The 18,673-nt window shown below is 37.4% G+C and overlaps 1 protein-coding gene across 1 annotated transcript; it reads right to left on the bottom strand.

Annotated features, from left to right (window-relative positions):
- Positions 1–7,996: 7,996 nt before the first annotated feature.
- Positions 7,997–8,437, bottom strand: LOC113766432. Its single transcript, XM_027310625.1, has one exon. It carries the CDS (start codon positions 8,435–8,437, stop codon positions 7,997–7,999), a length of 441 nt encoding a protein of 146 aa, XP_027166426.1.
- Positions 8,438–18,673: the final 10,236 nt, after the last annotated feature.

Consider the following 18,673-nt stretch of genomic DNA (forward strand, 5'->3'; position numbering starts at 1 on the left):
TGCATTAAAAGGGTTCCTCCAAGTCTTATTCCATGCCTAATCCTGTTAAGGAAAACAAATATACAGGGTGAGCAAAATGCTCGTGAGGCCAAGAACACACATGCAAACACATAGTCCAAGTAACATTCCCAAATAACAGGTCAATAGATAAAGTACAAGTAATTGACAATTCCAATAAAATGTAAACAGAAACAATTCAAGGATATGGTAGCTCTCAAGAGCTAAGTTCCACTTGCTTTGCCAGGGTCATTCGTATACCTTCCCGCGATGACTCTCCGTCAACCGGGTCGGTATTTCCATTCCGTAGATCTCCACTTATTTCTCATGTCCGTCCACCGTACATACCACTCCGGGCCCGCACGACATTTATAGGGCGATATTCCACGAGTATGGCAAGCGAGATCTCTCAAATAGATCAAGCTTATCATGTAATCTCATGGCTCACCGAGGTTCCTGACCAAGCCCATGCCGGCTCGAGTCCCAAGGTCGGCCTATGAGTTTGGGCGTCCCCCATGTAACATGTGAGCGTCAAGGAGATTCACTCCAGCGACGTATGCATCCATAGCATACTATTTCATGTTAATCAAGCATTTGATATATTCCAGCATTTCAAGCATGAGCTATTCATTTCAAATGAGAACGAGTGCGATAAAGTACACACTCGATTCCATTTTCAAAATCTCAAGTGATGGATAGCAAGTAAGCATGTATCAAATTCATAGGAGTTCAAGTAATCATGCACTTGATACTCACCAAGTAAACAAGAAGGAATGTCACTCGAGATTCAAGCGTTCACCGTGGGATGCTCTTGAAAGTCCTCGTGGGTGCCTGAGTAATTGATAATGAACTATCACTTATAAACCCCAATTATCACGGAAGATCGCACACTTGTACAATCTAGAAAATATCGTGAAAACGGCCTAAAATTCCTTGTAAATCAAGGCTTTAGAAATGGGGTCAAGAACATAAGAAAATCTAAGGTTCATTCTTAAAATCATTGGAGAGAAGTGAATAGGTATGAGATAAAGTAAATCATTTTCCAAACGAACGACCGAAGTAGAAATGAACAGTGCCACGTCACAACCCAGCCAAGATCTGGCCGGATTCAAGGCAGAGAGCAATCGAAATTTTTTTCAATTTTTACCACCAATCTAACCGACTATCCAGCCAAGAACTGGCCGGATATACGGCCGGATTCTATGAAGATGGTTCCTGCGCGACAGTTTTTCAGAAGGTTATGAATTATCAATTTTTGGGGCATTCTTGGAAAAATCATAGCTCACTCTCTGAAAGTCCAAAATTGGAAAATTTTGTACCATTGGAAACTAATTCCAAAGTACTAAAAGTTCTTAGAAGACACCTTTCCATGATTCCAATTGGAAGATATTCAAAAATTGGCTCAAAGTCGCTGTTTTAAGCTTGCTAGACAGTTTCGGGGTTGGTTTTTCACCAACTTTGGAAATTCGGTAAAATTCACAGAATTTGAACTAGCCTTTAAAATTTGAAACTCAATTAGAGTTGCATTCAAAGTTTAAAACAAAACAAGAGGAACAAGAATCGGTGTTTTGAGCACCAAGTTATAGTAGCTCAAAGTTGCTGAAAAATTGAGACGGTTGGGCAAATTTTCAGATTTAAGTTACAAACTTTGGGACTTTGTTTGAGAATCGAAATGCACTCGGAATGGCACCAAATTTGGTATGATTATACTACATATAAGAGCTATTCTTCTATCAAATTCATAGAAAAATACGCACGGGAAGTTGGTTAACCAAATCACTAAAGTTTCAAAAATTCCAAGGCAAATCTGCCTTGTACATTCCGTTTTCCGTTTTCAAAACGTTTGGCCAACAAAGTGTCTCAAACACGGTCCATCTGTGTAGGTAATGTCTAGAAAACATCCAAGATACATTTGGCAGGTGATTAACACCAAGAATTTCAAATTAATAAGTCCCAACCAAGATTTAGGCGTTTACTAGCCAAAAAGAGGGTTTTCAAACACCGAGTCAGTTTCGAGATACGGACACAATTCACTCAATTCAACTTGGAATTGAGTGTGGTTGATGGTGTTGAAAACTAGATTCATAAAGCTATAATTTCTCAAACGAAATCGTTCTCAAAATCTGTCCACAACTAGCTCATATTTGAGCAGCAATTTGCTGCTCAAAACAGAGCTTCCAGTGAACTAGCGAAACAGGACAATCATGTTCAAACGATTGGTATGGATTACTCAAGTGGAATCAGGAGGTGTATTTTATACCATGGGAAAGCTGGGAATGTCTAGTTTCTAGTGCCACAAATGACACTTGATTTCGACATCGGAGTAAAAAGTTATGGCCGAAAGAAAAGGACTACCTGGGCAATCCGGGAAAATTTTCCAGTTTTGCTAAACCTTTGAAATCATTACAATTGACCAACCAAATCATGTTATTTTTCAATGAAACGTTTTACACCATTCATATAACATGTATACATCACAAACAAGTCATTAGAACCTCAAAATTTCACACCAATGTGCACGAACATGGCAGGGGTAAAATGGTCACTTTTGTTCATTACACCTTCCTTGAGTTTCTACCAACAACCCAACATTATTCCACTAATTTAAGCACTAAACCAACATTAATAGCATCATCATTCATCAAATCAGTCCATCCAATCCAAGTGGGAGTTCATAGAACCCACAACATTTTTCAACATAAATAAGGCTATCCACATGCATGCATGAGCTTATAAATGTAATAGAACTTCCATAAACCAAGATTTGAAGGCTTGATCGTTGCTTACTTGTTTAGATGAACCAAATAGAAATTTCGGTCCAAAGATACTCAAGAAAGACCGTGGAAAGCAGCCCCTTTTCCTAGCTTGATGCACTCTCCAAGTGATTAGCTAAGTGTAGTTAAACTTTGGTGTGATTTGGTGGAGGATTGGTGCAAGAAATGAAGAAGAAATTTGAAGAGCTTGGAGTTGTTTTCCTTGTCTTGATGCCCGGATGTCTTAGTGAGGAGAGAGAGAGTGTTTGATCAAAAGTGAGGCTTCCTTGAGAAGCTTTAATGTGTGGCCCAAAATTAAGCAAAAGTCAACTCTCTCCCCGCGCGCGCACGCGCGCGTTTTGTGCTCGATTTCTCTCAGGTTTGTTTTACTTGTACACTAAACCTCTAATGCACTTATATTCATACTATTATTATTCACTCTTAATGGTCAAAAAAATGAAGGTTGAAAGTTTCTCAATTTAATCACGTGCGTAAAAACGCGTACTTCCGATTTTTTGCGCAATAAAGCGAAATTTTCAAGAAATTCTTATAACGATTGTATCACTAACTAATACTTGAATACTTAAGTATAAAATTACCTATTTTAAGACTAATGTACAAGTCTCCAATTTTTCCAAGCTTATTGTATCTTCAAATCGATTATTGACTCTAATCGCGTATTCACTATTCATACTTAACGAGCTTTCAAAAATTAAATTTTGAAACGAGTCACTTTAAAAATATAAATAAGTATAGATCTATATAATTAGGTCTAAAAGGTTAGAAAATAATATTCGGGGCAATTGGCTAAATAAATAATTAAATGAGCTAGTAATAGGAGTTTAAAATAGGTAAATTTTTGCGAGTCCTCACATGAGTCGAGTATTAATTCCTCAATTAATCTTTCTTAATCTATCATTGATCATTCTTAATTCTCCAATATTAATACACTCCCGATTCAAGTATAGCCTCGAAAGACGTGCACTCGTTGTTCCGAACTAAACGAATTTTCGAAAAGTGAATTTTTCAATAAAACGCTTGTAAAATATAAAAGAGGTGTCGTTCCATATAAATGAATTTTAAATGGTCGAAATAAATAGTTCGGAGAAAATGAATAAATAAATATTTAAGTAAATTTGTAATATTCGATAAATAAGAAAATTTTCGGGTCCTTACATGGGGGCTGTTCACCTGGTTGCCTTTCACTTGCTCCTTCACCAATGTCAATTTCACTCTTTGGCATTTCCTGAGTTTTTGCATGCTGAGTTGAATCGGCTTGACTTTCTTGTGTTTCACCATGCTGTTTTGAAGGCTGCTAGCTAGTTTGTTTTTCATACATTTCATCATCTCTACAATAATTTGTGCAATGTTGAAATTCCTTCTCATCACATGTTTCATCACCATCACACTCGTCTCCTTCTCCATCATTTCTAATTGCCTTAGAGGAAACATGTTCACCATCTACAAAACTTGAGTGGAAGTATACTGCAATTGTAGATATATCACCTTCCTTAGTAGTTCCATTCACTACTTTTTTTTGTACAATACTATCCTCCCACTCTAAAGGAGCAAATGATTGTGAGATGTAACCACTCTTCTTAACAGATTGTGTGCTTTTGGTAGATTTACTACTACATGCATGGACTATTTGAACTTGCTCTCTATCATCAATTTCTTGTATTATCACTCTAGACTTGTGCACATGTGGTGGCTTTATGATGGTCTTGGTCTGAATTGTTAGCACCTCTTGTGACAGCTCCGCTTCACCCCAGGCCGAACTCTAAGGATTAGCGAACTGCCCCTGCCCAACTCTCACCGGGACTCAGTCAACTAATGAACCAGCAATCCAAGAAAACTAACTAAATATCTTTGAAGTAAAGGTTACAAATCACAATGGAAATATAATCGTCACGCCAACTCCCCAAACTTAGAATATAGAGCTAAATGTCAAACTTATAATTCCATACTTAATTTACATAATATGTGTCAAACTTACAAATTCAAACTTACAAGAGTCAAAGGTAAAGTGTTTTAAACAAAAAGATTACAACCCAAAATACAAGTTCAAGATAAGATTTAAGACTACACAAGTTCTTGACAGCAGTCCCATCACAGACCTGCTAAGGAACACAAAAGGGAGTGGGGTGAGCTAAAACTTAGTGAAGTCCCAAATAAACATGCAGGCACATATCCAATTAGAGGCGTAATATAAACAAGTAAACAACATATAATTTTGGAATAATTTAATCACAATTCAATTCAAGGATACAGATGGATTCCAAAAGCCAAATCCACTTAAGTTTGATCGTATCGAGAATCCGTTGACTCTCAATCAACGTTTGCATTTAAAGAATATAATGTCCGTAGAACACCACTTTCTTCAAATCCCATCCACTAGTCAACTCCCTTACCGGGCCCGAACACCTCAAATAGTATAATTAGGTAATACTCGAGTATACCAGTTTTCGAATTTCAGTAAACAGTCCCCAAGGTTCATCGGTCTTCTCTACCAAACCCTTGCTAGCTCGATACAACCGACTCATCTATGAGGTTGGGTACCCCAAACAGTCACAGTAGTCGATGGGATATCACCCAAACGACGTATAGTCAAATATAGAGAAACCACATCTTAAAATGTCAGTATACAGAGCCTCAGTAGAATTGAAGGAGGTCAAGTGTGATAAAGTATACGCACACCTCGAGTTTGTCAAATCAAATGTCAAACAATCACAGACTAAGTATTCAGATATCTCACATAGACAGGTAAGAGGCAATGGAACACTCACTTATTAAGAAATTCAAAGTTTGTCCGTCAAGTCCCGTGGTTATCCTCACCTTCGTTTCCCAGTCCTAGGGCAACGAGTAAAAGTCATTAATATTCTAGATTCATTTGCCAACCCAAACGTAAGTTCATTAGGTGACCAAGTGGGTTGTTAATCGACTCAATTTACCATACAAGTTAGACAAAAAATGTAGGAAAAGGTCATAAGAAAATGAGTTTGACAAGTGTAAGAAAGTTGAGCAAAAGAAAAGTCTCATTCAAGTTAAAAAGGGCTTTCGCGGGTAAAACAGTCGCGCACGCGCAGTCCAGGGAAAATGGCCATATCTCACTGTAGACAAGTCAGAATCACATGCCGTTGGTGGCATTGGAAACTAGACTCGAAGGCTTTCCAATGATATAAAATACAAACTCTAGTTCCTCTTTTATCAATAGCAAAAGTCTGGGGAAATTGATTGATTTTCCTGTTTTGATCAGCTCAGGACTTTGACAAAAATCACCTTAATCCTCCTTCTTAACCTCATTCATTTTGGCTCAAATTCATCCAATTCAATCTCCTAAAATTAATATACAGGGTTCAAGTTATATAGAACTAGTTAAGCTTAAAATTCAACACACAAAAGGCTAAGATGAATCAAGGCAGTCCAGCCAACAAGGAAGAACGAAACAGTCCGCTACCTTGCCAAACAACCAATTTACTTGCTCCATTTCACATCAACTCACACATAAGCTTAAACTAATGTTTAGCCAAGTTTCTTAAGCTTAATTAAGGTTCAATAAGTCACAAAGATCAAGAAAAAATCTCCAATTCATGGATGGCCAGCAAGGAGAAAAGAAAACAGTCCCCAAGTTCATATTCACCACCAACCTCCATCCTTTGATTATTTTAACTTAAACAACATTCCAAGAGTTATCTCTAACTTTAAGAGGGTTCATAACATGCTAATACATCAAGAAAAACCACAAACAAAGCTTAGGCAAAGAATCAAACATATGGCATGCCATACATCCAACCTTACTTCCACTTACTTAGCTCAAGGAGTTTAACCACAAACAACATCAATTCAACTTCTAGTTTGTCATCAATCTCTTAAACACTTGATATTAAACAATAAAGGTAAGGTTTAAGGATCATTCACCTTTCTTAAATGAAGCTCGAATCACCCAAAAGTCCACCAAAGCAAGAGTTCTAATCTTGAATCACAAACAAGCCTTGAAGATAGTTTACTCAACTAACTAAAGTTCCTTCTCTTTTGGTTTTTCCTAAAAGTCCAAGCTATGATTTCAAGCAAGAAAATGGATTTTTTTTCTTCTCTCTTTGGAGCTTAAGAGAGCCGGCCAACAAGGAGGAAAAATGGAGCCAAAAAGGTTTTAAAATGCTAATTTTCTTGGTCAATTTGTTTGAGTGGTTGGGGCATAGACACTTGGCCCAATCTTGGCCATTCCTTCCCTTAAACTTTGCCAAATAATGTTTCTATCCTCCAAGTGTTTCAAATGTCTAATTAGCACCCTTAAACTTTCACATAAGGTCTCAAACACAATTAAAAGGGTATTTGGTCTCAGTGCATATAGTGAAATAAAATGATACCAATTCAAGGAGTTATTACAATTCATATAGAAAAGCAATGCAATGCAACACAAGGAAATGCTATAATTTATTGAGTCTTAGGGCAATGCAAGTAATTTAGGAGAACTTATATTTTTAAGTGAGGGTTCTCACACCTTGTCTTGTGGCACATGGTCACATATCACTTCCATCTACTTGAACTGCTCCACCCAGCTACAGAACTCTTTAATACGCTCATCAGTTTAGAGTTCCTTTAATCTGTGGTTTATATCACTTCTTGAATCAAGCTAATAGTAGAATATGACTTCATTGTTGTAGCCACACTTTTTCACCATGGTGTTAATCTCATGCATTGACATCCTATTTCTATCAAAGAGATCAAAATAGTCTATTTCCCTACCAACATTGCTCATATATTTATTCCCTTGAATTCTACCACCATGCTACATCTTAATTGAAAATAATGAGCATGGATGCCCTGCATTAACAAACCAAATAGTGGCAGTATTGTTAATTGATTTATATCCAATCTTTTCATAATAAAACTATCATTTGATACTATTTTTTTAATCTAAATTGCAGGTTCAATTATTCACCACACAAACCCGCAATATTAGACCTCTATTAGTCAACGAATGCAACAAAATTTGTATTTTTTCTGCCTAATTAATTTAGCTTAAGGACATATGAATGTAGGATCCCTTGTAACCTACTATAATGACAAAGGGAGGACCATGCTCTCATGTTCCTTTCATGCCCCCTGTGCTACAGAAAAAACCCATTAAACCATAAAATCAGAAACTCTACACACTTTTTTTTAGGAAACCGCCAATCATGCTGGCGGGCGGGCTTGGTTACCCATTTATTTGGAGTAAAATTAGCATTGTCACCCCTCACCTATCAACTAGCCCTATGTGGCCGTCTGAAAAATCTAAAACTTCCAGCTCCTAGCCGATCAACATTGTAGAGACCTCTGAGAGACTTTGGCAAGGACTGGAACGAGAGGAATAAGCTAAACCCATTAGAGTCACAACCATAGGATGCCAACACGTCTGCAACAGCATTTCCTTCCCGATAAATATGTTGATGTGAAATCCCGGCAACAGAAACCTGGTGGATATGATGGATTACTGGGAGCATAGCTTTCGGGACACTGCCATACCACTGGATTGCATCAATTAGGACTTTAGAATCGCCCTCAACTATAGTTGGAGCATAACCTAGTAACCCACACATTTGAAGTCCCCTACACAATGCCCTAGCTTCAGCTTGCAGTGAGGTCACCCTCCCACAAGACTCAGAAAAGGCGAAAATCATCCGTCCTTCAGAGTTCCTTAGCATCCCTCCTCCTCCTGCTTAATACTTCTCCTTACGCGAACCATCAAAATTGAGTTTGTAACCTCCCACCGGTGGTCGAGTCCAATGAACATACTGTGCATGTATGGGCAGAGTGACCTTACTAATATTGTGAACAACCTCCACCAATAGAATTCCGTTGAAGATTTGGAAACTGAGAAATAAGTAAATCTTGTAAGTCACCCAAAATCCTTTTTGAAAGAACTCTAACTGACAGACTTTGCCTCTCATACACAAACACATATCTCGCACACCACAGATGCCATAAAACCACCGCCGGTACCACACGTAACACCCATCTTACCATCCAATGTATTGAGGTACTGAGCCACCAGCACATGCACCGGTCATGAACCAGCTTTCCTGTGAAGGAGAACTCGAATGGCATTTCAAACACCTTTTAGATCCTTGCTGGGGTATCCCATAAAGAGAAGATATGATGAAATGTGTCCAAATTATGATTACTGCAACAGTAGCAACGTGAAGAGCCGTGGACATTAAATTTAGATAATACATTCGAAGTCAGAATTTTAAAGAGTAATAAACGCCATACCAAGCATGAAATTTCAGCGGTAGACCTTTCACCTATACATGCTCGAAGCTGGGGTAATAAGCTAGACAACGGAACTCAGTCTAAAGTTCCTAGACTGCATTTCAGACCAGAGCATAACATCTTGGGAACCCTGTTTCCAACAATAAAACTGCGAATCAATTCTCTTCAAAGTATCATTTGGGAGCACTTTACTTAACATCCCAAAATCCCAACCATCCTCCAACCAATACTTCGCCACTGCTTCATCTCCAGTAATATGAGGGAAACGCCATGCAAGAGGGTCATCCCTTAACCAATTATCCCACCAAAAGGATATCTTCCCTGCTGCCAAATCCCACATTGCATGATGCTCAACCAACGTTCTTACTCGAAGCATTCTCTTCCACAAAGTTGATGCATAAGAAGACACATGCACCTGATTCGGGTGAGAGCCTTTGCAATACCGTGCCATCATGAAGTCTAACCACAAGGACCCTCCCTTTCAAAATATCCACCATAGCTTACAAGAAAATGCTTGAACCGTTGTATGAAGTGACCTCAATGCCAATCCCCTGTCCTCCAATGGCTGACATAATCTTGACCACGGAATCCAATGTCGCCTCTCCTTACCCTCTATGGACCCCCATAGGAAATTTTCAAGCATCCTATGAATCTAATTAATCACTCCTTTAGGGGGATCCAGGATAGAAAGAAGATGCACTGGCATCGAGAGTAGGATGGATTTAATTAGAACCAAACACCCTCCAAAAGAGAGCCACTTCGTCGACTAGCCTCTTATCCTACTTGCAATAGAGTCAATCAGACCCGAAAATAGAGAACTAACTTTCCTCCCTAAAAATAATGGGCATCCCAAATACTTAACTGAGAAGGCCTTAAATGAGAATCCCATTAACCTGGCCACCATTGAATGCCTAGATGGGAGGAACTCAGTGGAGGTAAAGAAGCAACTTTTACTTTTATTAACCAACTGGCTCGAACAGCCCTGATACTTTTGAAGGACTTGCATCATGCACCAAAGAGATCGCGTATCACCTCGAGAGAAAATACTAATATCATCTACATATGCTAGATGAGTAACTGGATCAGTCTTCCTGTCGACCAAAAATGGGATAAAATGTGGTTCATCAAGTAGTGCATTTAAACCCCGCGATAGTACTTCCGCTGCAATAATGAACAAAGCTGGTGAGAGGGGGCCCCCTTGTCTGAAACCACGGGCTGATTTAAAAAAACCACAGGGCTGGCCATTGACAAGGACCGAGAAATGGCAATTAGAGACTAAACGCCAAACCATGTCAATGAATATTTCTCCGAAACCAAACGCACGTAACACTGAAGTTAAGAAGACCCAAGTGACTTTATCATATGCCTTGGCCATGTCCAGTTTTAAGGCCACATTAGAATCACGGACCTTCTTACTAATGGCGAAAATCATCTCCTGGGCCTATAGAACATTATCAGATGTTAGTCTGCCCTTAACAAAAGCACTTTGTTAGGGAGAGATAATCTTAACTAATATCCCTTCCAATCGAGATGTCAATAATTTGGAGATAATCTTGTTGATAAAGTTGCACAATCTAATAGGTTTGAAATCTGAAAAGGAAGATGGATTCGTAACCTTGGGGATAAGTGCAAGAAGAGTGGACGTATACTCCACTGGCAAACTTGCCCCAACAAAAAAATCCTGAACCGCAGAAACTACATCCTCCCCCACAATTCCCCAAACCGCCTTAAAAAACATGCCAGTAAAACATCCGGTCCAGGCGCAGAGTCCCCATCCATAGAAAAAATGATATTTTTTACCTCTTCTCCATTTGAAACCCCTTGTAATGTCATATTATCTTGTTCCCTTGCCAATTTAGGGATACGTTTTAACAATCTAGATTCCACCCCAAAATTTTGAAGACTCTGTTGCCGAAAACATTGTGGAGAAGAATTGTTCTGCCATATCTTTTATATGACTAAGATATTCCTCCTAGCTTCCATCCTGCCTTTTTATCCGATGAATAAACAGTCTTGCCTTTCGCTGCCTCACCGTAGCATGGAAAAACTTAGTATTTGCATCTCCCTCCCGAAGCCACCTGAGCTTGGCCTTTTGCTTCAAAAAATCAGACTCCTTACATAATTCTCGTGTCAACAGTGCCTGGGTTTGGTTCAATTTAATTTGGTTACTCTCTGATTGCTCCTCTTCCAGTGTCAGTTCCCGCAATCGAACTACTTCCTCAGCCTCTTTGACTTTGTCCGCTACATTACCAAAGACCTCTTTGTTCCAGGTACTCAACGCGAACTTCACATTTTTCATTTTTAAAAGCAACCTCCGGAGCGGCCGGCCATTCACCGGCAGTAACCAAGCTTGTGTCACAATCTCTAAAAACTAGTGATGTGAACACCACGCATTTAGAAATCAAAAACTTCGGGATGGACGAATGTCCGATTTTTTTGCAACAATCAAAAGGGGGGCATAATCTTACATCGTTCTTGTGAAGACTTGCAAAATTCTTCATATTTTCTTAAAAATTCTCTTTTATTTTGAATAAGTTAATTTATAATTTATTTACTACTAATTTACTCCTCAATAGTTGTACTAAATAATATAATCGAGAGTTTTACTTTTACTTTTATAGTTAGGGTAAATTAGAGTTTTTGCGCATTTTGGTAGTGTGATTACTTGGTGAGATGTGTGTACTAAATTTGGTGCATAAGAGTGAGTATTAGGTAAGAGGAAGTGTGTGATTAGAAGTGCTAATAATAAGTTAGTGAATCATAAGTTAAAACACAAGTACAAGAGAGTTAAGAAAAATAGGCTTGAACCGGCGTGCACCGTTTGTTACCGATTGAGTACACCACTTGACCACTACATTCTTACCCTAATCTTCTTGTTTTATTTCATCTAATCAGCCCTAAATTAACCTCTAATCCAGACAAAATCTTTGACCAAAGAAAAGGTGAGAAAAGAAAAAAAAAGAAAGAATCTTGATTGCCAAGTGTTGGCAATCAAAGAGGTGTTTGACCAAGACAATTCTTTCCTTCTTATCTTTCATTTTGGCTAAATTTCTCCCATTATTTCTTCATGTTGGCCGCGAGCAAGGAGAGAAAAAAAGAGAGAAGAAAACTTTCCTTCCAATCTTGATTTTGCCTTGTTTGAGTTGAGATCAAAGCTTGGAATGGAGAGTTTCTTGGAAGAAATAGTTTGGTTCTTCACTTCTCAAGAAGGTTGGAAGCTATAAGTTCATCAACTTCCTTTCTCTTCCTTATTCTTGCCAAATATGGTATAGATGCCTTGAATCTTGAAATATTATGGATGATATTCTAGTTTTGGTGTAGATTAGTGAAATTTCAGCTAGGGTTTTGCCATTTTAGCCTTGATTTTTGTTGTTCAACTATATTATGTTGGTATGGAGCTTGGATATGGAATTTGTGAGGTGGTTAGTGGCATAATTGTGACTTTTTAGCTTTAAAAGAGAAAATTTCAGCTTTGTTGAGAAATTTTCAACTTTGATATTGGATGATTATTTGCTAGAAATGAGTTGCAATTGGATGGTTTTTGGCCTAGATTAAGAACCATCTTTATATGTTTACTTGTGGTGATTTGAAGAAAAACATGTAGCCTTAAATGGCTGAAAAAATGGGTAAACAAAAAGGTAATGCTGCCCAATTTTTCTTTCATGAGTTAAGCGAGTGAAATCAGAACTTGAGTGGTGATTCTTGGTTGAATTGAACTAAGGTTATTTAGGGTATTCAAGTTTCCCTTAGTTGGAGTATTGTGAGGACTCGCAAAATTCTTCTTGTTTTCTTAAAATTCCCTTTTATTTTGAATAAATTACTTTATAATAGCTTTACTACTCATTTACCTTCTCCATAGTTGCAATAAATCATAGAATTAAGAGTTTTCCCCTTTACTTTCATCGTTCGGGTAAATTAGGGTTTCCGTGTATTTTGGTAGTGTAATTAATTGGTGAGGAGTGTGTACTCAATTTGGTGATTAAAAGTGAGTTTTAGATAAGAGAAAGTGTGTGATTAGAAGTAATAATAATAAATTAGTGAATCATACATTAAAACACTAGTACACGTGATTTAAGGAAAATCGGGTTGAACCGACGTGTACCGTTCGCTACCGATTGAACACACCACTTTATTAACTTAATATCGTTGTTATTAGTGCATAAATATTAGTCTCTCAGCTCAAGAGGGCCAAAATTATTGACTATAAACCAAGGGAAAAGGAAAAAATTTGAGAAATGATCTTGTGGTGACACTTGGAAGTCATCCAACTATCTTTGACCCAACTCAAGTCTTAGCTTCTTATCTTTCTTGGACTTCATTCTTCCTTCATTATCCTCCTATGGTGGCCAAACTTAAGGAAGAAAAAAAGAGAGAAGAAAACTTCATTCCCATCTTGAGTTTTAGCTTAGTTTGAATGAAAATCTAAAATCCAAACCGATTAAACACTTACTTAGGAAATTAGGAAGTTTTGTGTGCTAAAGTTTGGAAAGGAAAGGTGGTGGATTTCTCTTGCAAGCATCTTTGTGAGGTATTATGGGTGTCCTTCCTATTTCTCTCCCTTAATCTTGTTTAAGTTTGGCTAGCAACTCATACTCTTGGCTAATGATAGTTATTTAAGTAGTTTTGATGGATATGGTGGATTTTTGAGTTAGGGTTTGAGTTGTTCATTTGTGTTCTTGTTGATTATATAGCATATGATGTTACTAAGCTTCGATAGGGAGTTGGAGTAGTGGTTCAAGACATGAATAAGAATTTTAAACTTTGAATTCATCAAATTGCCAGCTTTAGGATTAAACTGCCCTGCTTCTGACCAGCTTCATTCTTCCATGTTAGAGGCCAAATTAGGCTTAGTTCAAAACATGAAAGTTGTAGCAAATGGTGTCATAAAGCTTCCTGTAAAATTTAAACTCAATTGGAGCCCTGTAGGATGTGAAATGACTAAAATACCCCTGATGCCAAATGTTCATTTTCGCGGACAGTTTTGAGATTTCACATGTTTGGCTTCATTTTTCACTTTGATCCGTATCAAATCAGTATTTGACCAAAACATGAAAATTTTAGCCCTATGTTTTAGCTTTCCAACGCATCTAAAAATGTCTCAATCGGAATTTTGTAGTTTGAGTTATTTCCATTTAAATCCAGTGCTTATAACCAGACCGACAATGAAATTCTAGTTCTATAATCTGCAAATTCGACCTAGATCAATTGTGAAATGGCTTGAGTTGTCTTCATAAAAGTTGTAACCCTTTGTCTTAGCTTGAAAATGGTATAAAGTGTACCCCAATCTGATAAGCGTAGCTTCGGTTGTGACCGAAACGCTAAGAGACATCAAACCTGTTATTTTGTTATTTGTTTTAAACATTATTTCTGGTCAATTTGCTAGCATTATTTTGTAATTGAATGACATTGAGCCTATTGAAAGGCTATTGTGGTAAGATTATTTGTGTGAGGTTTTGGGGCTGAATTGAGAAAAATAATGAAGCCATAAATGGCTGGAAAATAGCGAAATACAAAGGGCATGCTGCCCAAATTTCTGTTACTTGCTCTTGTGAATATTAGTAAGATGTAAGGTTTGATTTTAGGGTTGGTTGGATCTTAAATTACATTTGCTCATTTCAATTTGGGATTGGTTATTCTTAGGGTTTGTCGGTGATCAAGGGCATAATCCGGAAGAAAACTTTTGACGTTATTTTGGCTTAGACGGGTGAGTGTTCCATTGTGTGTTTGTACAATAAGTGACTATGTGACTATTGGTGAATGTTTGCTTGAATGTTAAATGCTTTCTAAGGATTGCTAAATGGATTTTCGATGGGCGAGTATGTACTTTATCACACTCGACCCAAGCCAAAGTTGATTTTCAATGATTGAATGCTACTTGTACATGAATGTAAGCCTTTTGGCTAAATTGGGCCTTTGCCCTTTGTTGCCAGTCGACTCGAGCCAGAAGCGGATTCGGTCGAGTGATTGGTGACCCTGGTATAGTGTTTTGGTATACTCGAGTATGACAACGAAGGTTGGTGGAGAACTGGCCAGTGAATTGGCTAGTGATAGGAAATGAAATCAATGAATGAATGTCAAGAACACTGGAGGAGTTTTTACTTGCAAATGTTTTCTAATGTCGGAGGGATAAGGAAAATGATTGGTGAATGAATGAATGAATGACTTGAATGAATGGTTCCAAGTGAGCACATATCCTTCGAATGATTGAGTGTTTATTTCTTGAATGACTGGATATTACTGTGCAAAATATGCAAATTGCTAAATGTAACATTTCCTTGGTTTCTATACCTGATTTCTTGTTTGAAAACCTCACTGGGCTTTTAGCTCATTCCTTTAGTTTTGTTTTCCTTACAGGGGATATGAGCGAAGGCGTGAGACTGGTACAGGCTAGCATAGTCTAATTTTTGAACGTTTGCGATTGTACTTGCGCTAGTCGCTCGATTAGGGTTGAATGTATTGAGAACTTAAATCTTTTGATATATTTGGGATTGTATGGATGTTTGAGATAGAAATGAATGTATTTGTACGTTCCAAACTTGGGAACTGTTATTTTCTTCATTATTGAGGTTGCACCCTATTTTCTTGACGTGAGTGAGTGAGTCTTGGCGAGAATTGGGCTGATGGTCCGCTAAACCCTAGGGTACACCCTAGGAAGAGGTGGGGTCGTCACAAGTATATAAGCTGAATTTTACCAAAAACTCATATACTTTCTGAGGCGAAAGTAGTGGCCACTTTAAATACGATTTCCTAGTTTTTTTAACACCAAGTTGCGAACTTAAAAGTGTTAGACTATTATTACCATCACTTCCGGGATGTAAATTTCTTGCTATTCTAAAAGTAACATTTTTACTGCCACTATGGCTATATAAGATTTTGGTCTTCTATGGACACCTCGAGTGAGTGGACAATTTTGTGAATTTTAGCTGTGTTTCTTATTATTCATGGTTAGTTCCACCTCCGAAACGTAGGGCGTAAGTGTCACAAATTTTGATTTTTTAAATATATAAAATAAAATATACAATAATACTACAAATTACAATATTCATACATATATATATGTATGTATATTACTAATAAATACAAAAAATTGATAAAATTAAGAAAATTATAAAAATATTATTAGTGTCTAACAAGTAAAACCACAACATACCTTTAATTCATACATTAGCTATCTAGAATTATGTTAACAATAAATAGTTATATTTTAGAATCAAGGAAAAGAGAAAAAATATAGGAAACAAAGTCATGGATGCTTTTGTTTTGTATTTTTTCCAAACTATTTCCAAAGAAAAAATAAATGAAATCATTCTTCAAAATTATTAAGCAACAACAGGGATAGCAAACAAAGATCAAGAAAATAAAATAGTAAAGCCGAAGTCCAAAAGTTTTTTAAAAAAAGAAACAAAAATGTCCTGAACGCCCCAAACGCCAAATGCCCAAATGCCCTAGCGTCTTCCCCGTAGGATGGGATGAGCAAACGTCCAACAACACTTATGCCCCATTCAAATGGTCCGGGATATTCGGGATTCGTCTCGCCCTAAAATTTGTCCTGAGACTCATCCCAAAAATGCCTTTCAAAACATTGATTGGTATGATATTTGGGGTTTTGACAATTATCTACCAAGTTGAATCTAGGCCCTTATTTTGGCACATGTTATCCAAGTTGGCTTCTCATACTTATGCGGTGCACTTTTACCTTCATCTTCTTATTATTCAATTCTCCCAAGAATACATTCTCTTAACCCAATGTCTCTAATTACGTAACCAATTAATAAAAGCATGAAATCTCCCATCAGAGAGTCAATTCATGAGTTAAGTTCATTGTCATTAATCATTTGGATCTAAATTTCCAGTGGTGTATTTAAATCTAATATTAACTGTTCAACAGTTGCACTACTTTAATATTGCATCTCCTAGAAGGTTGCAACTTGCAACATGTAATGTTTTAGACCTAGATATCCTGCACTTTAGCAAACCCTTCAATTTATGGATACTTATTTTTCAAAGATTTATGGATACATACGAAATGAATTAACTGTGGCAATAAGAAAATTTCAAATCAGCCATCTACTAATATTCTCAAACAAGCATGTCAATGGTGTTAATTCATTCATGCATTTCATTCAACAACATATGGACAAGGAATGCGACATCCATTGTCCTTGTGAGAATTGTTTGAATAACTATATGAAAAGTCAAGATAAGGTTCAAAGCCACTTATTATATCCAAGAATAGATAAAGACTATTACAAGGTGGATTTACTATAGTGAGAAATCTGAATTAAAGATTCCTAGAAGCAGTAACATCAGTGATATGAAGGATGCTAACCTTGATAATCAAACAACACAGAATGGCAAGATAGAGAATGATGGGATGCTTGACATGGTGAGAGATTTGGAGAATTTAAGTGATAACTTATCTAGATTTGAAGAGTCAAGTGATTCTACTGCTAATTTGATCAACAACCCACTGTAGGATTTTAAAGATTTGAATTAAAAAAGTATGATGCTATTCTATAATGTTGCCGAGTGTGACGCCCGAAAGGAAAAGAAACGAAAAATTTTAGCGGAAAAGGTGAGGACCAAATCTGGCAGCAAATCTGGCCAGTTATTGGCCGGATTTCCGGCTGGATTGTTGGTGCATTTTGAAAAAAAATGGGATTTCGTTCTGCCTTGAATTCGGCCTGGAATCCAGCCGGAAATCCGGCCAGATTCCGGCCGGATTGTGACGTGGCACAGGCGGCAGCCTGGTTTGACTGGCTGTTTTCTTCATTCTTATCTTGCTTTTTGGCTAAAATATCTTCCATTTCATACTCCTTCTTGGCCGTGCATCATAGAGAGAAAAGAGAGAAAGTTCTTCATTTTTCTAGCTTCAATCTTTGCTCAAATCTTGAGATTTCACCGATGGTTTTGGAAACCACTCCATACAAGTGTGTGTTTAGGAGGTTTAAAACTTTTGGTGGAGTGATCTTTGAAAGGGCAGCTATAAGTGGCTAGCTTTCTTGAGTTTTGAGGTAAGTTGGAGAAGAAAGTTCTCTCTTGCTTTAATAATGGTTAATTGGTGGTTTGTAGAGGTTAGATATGCTATTTTGTGGATGATTTCATGGGGATCAATTTCTGATTTATTGGGGATTTTTCTGATTTTATATGATAATCATAGGTTGGCCTTGAAATGATGGATTGATATGGTATAACATGAAGCTTGTGTCTATTAGTTGTGATGGGTTGCGGAAAATTTCTGTTTGAAGGGTAAATTGCAGTTCTAGGGTTTCGAATTGGGGCTTTATTGTGATTAATTATGGAGCTATCTAATGGTTGTATGTGAAGGGTGTTGTGACCCTAATTAAGAGTATTTAATAGCTTATGATTTGTATGTGTAATTGTGATTGAGTTGAGATGTGATTTGTAATGTCTTGTAGGATGAAAAATAAGGAATTTAAGGGGAAGTGTTGTCCAATCTTTGAGAACGTTTAATCGCTGTGAGTTTGGGTTAATTCTTGGTAGAATGAAGAGCTTGGACTTGATCGAGGAAACTGTCTATGATGGATGAGGATTATGAGCTGTGGTTGGTGAGTGACCCCAAACTATTTCCAAAGCTACTTATGAACTGTTTCTTGCATTATTTACTCGATTGCATATCATGTGTGCTTGCATGTGAGTTCATGACA

This window comes from Coffea eugenioides, chromosome 3 (genome assembly GCF_003713205.1).
Source record: "Coffea eugenioides isolate CCC68of chromosome 3, Ceug_1.0, whole genome shotgun sequence".
In the NCBI taxonomy this organism is placed as follows: Eukaryota; Viridiplantae; Streptophyta; class Magnoliopsida; order Gentianales; family Rubiaceae; genus Coffea; species Coffea eugenioides.

Coding starts and splice junctions, on each gene's coding strand:
- LOC113766432 (XM_027310625.1), bottom strand. CDS start 8,437: ATGCTAAGGAACTCTGAAGGACGGATGATTTTCGCCTTTTCTGAGTCT.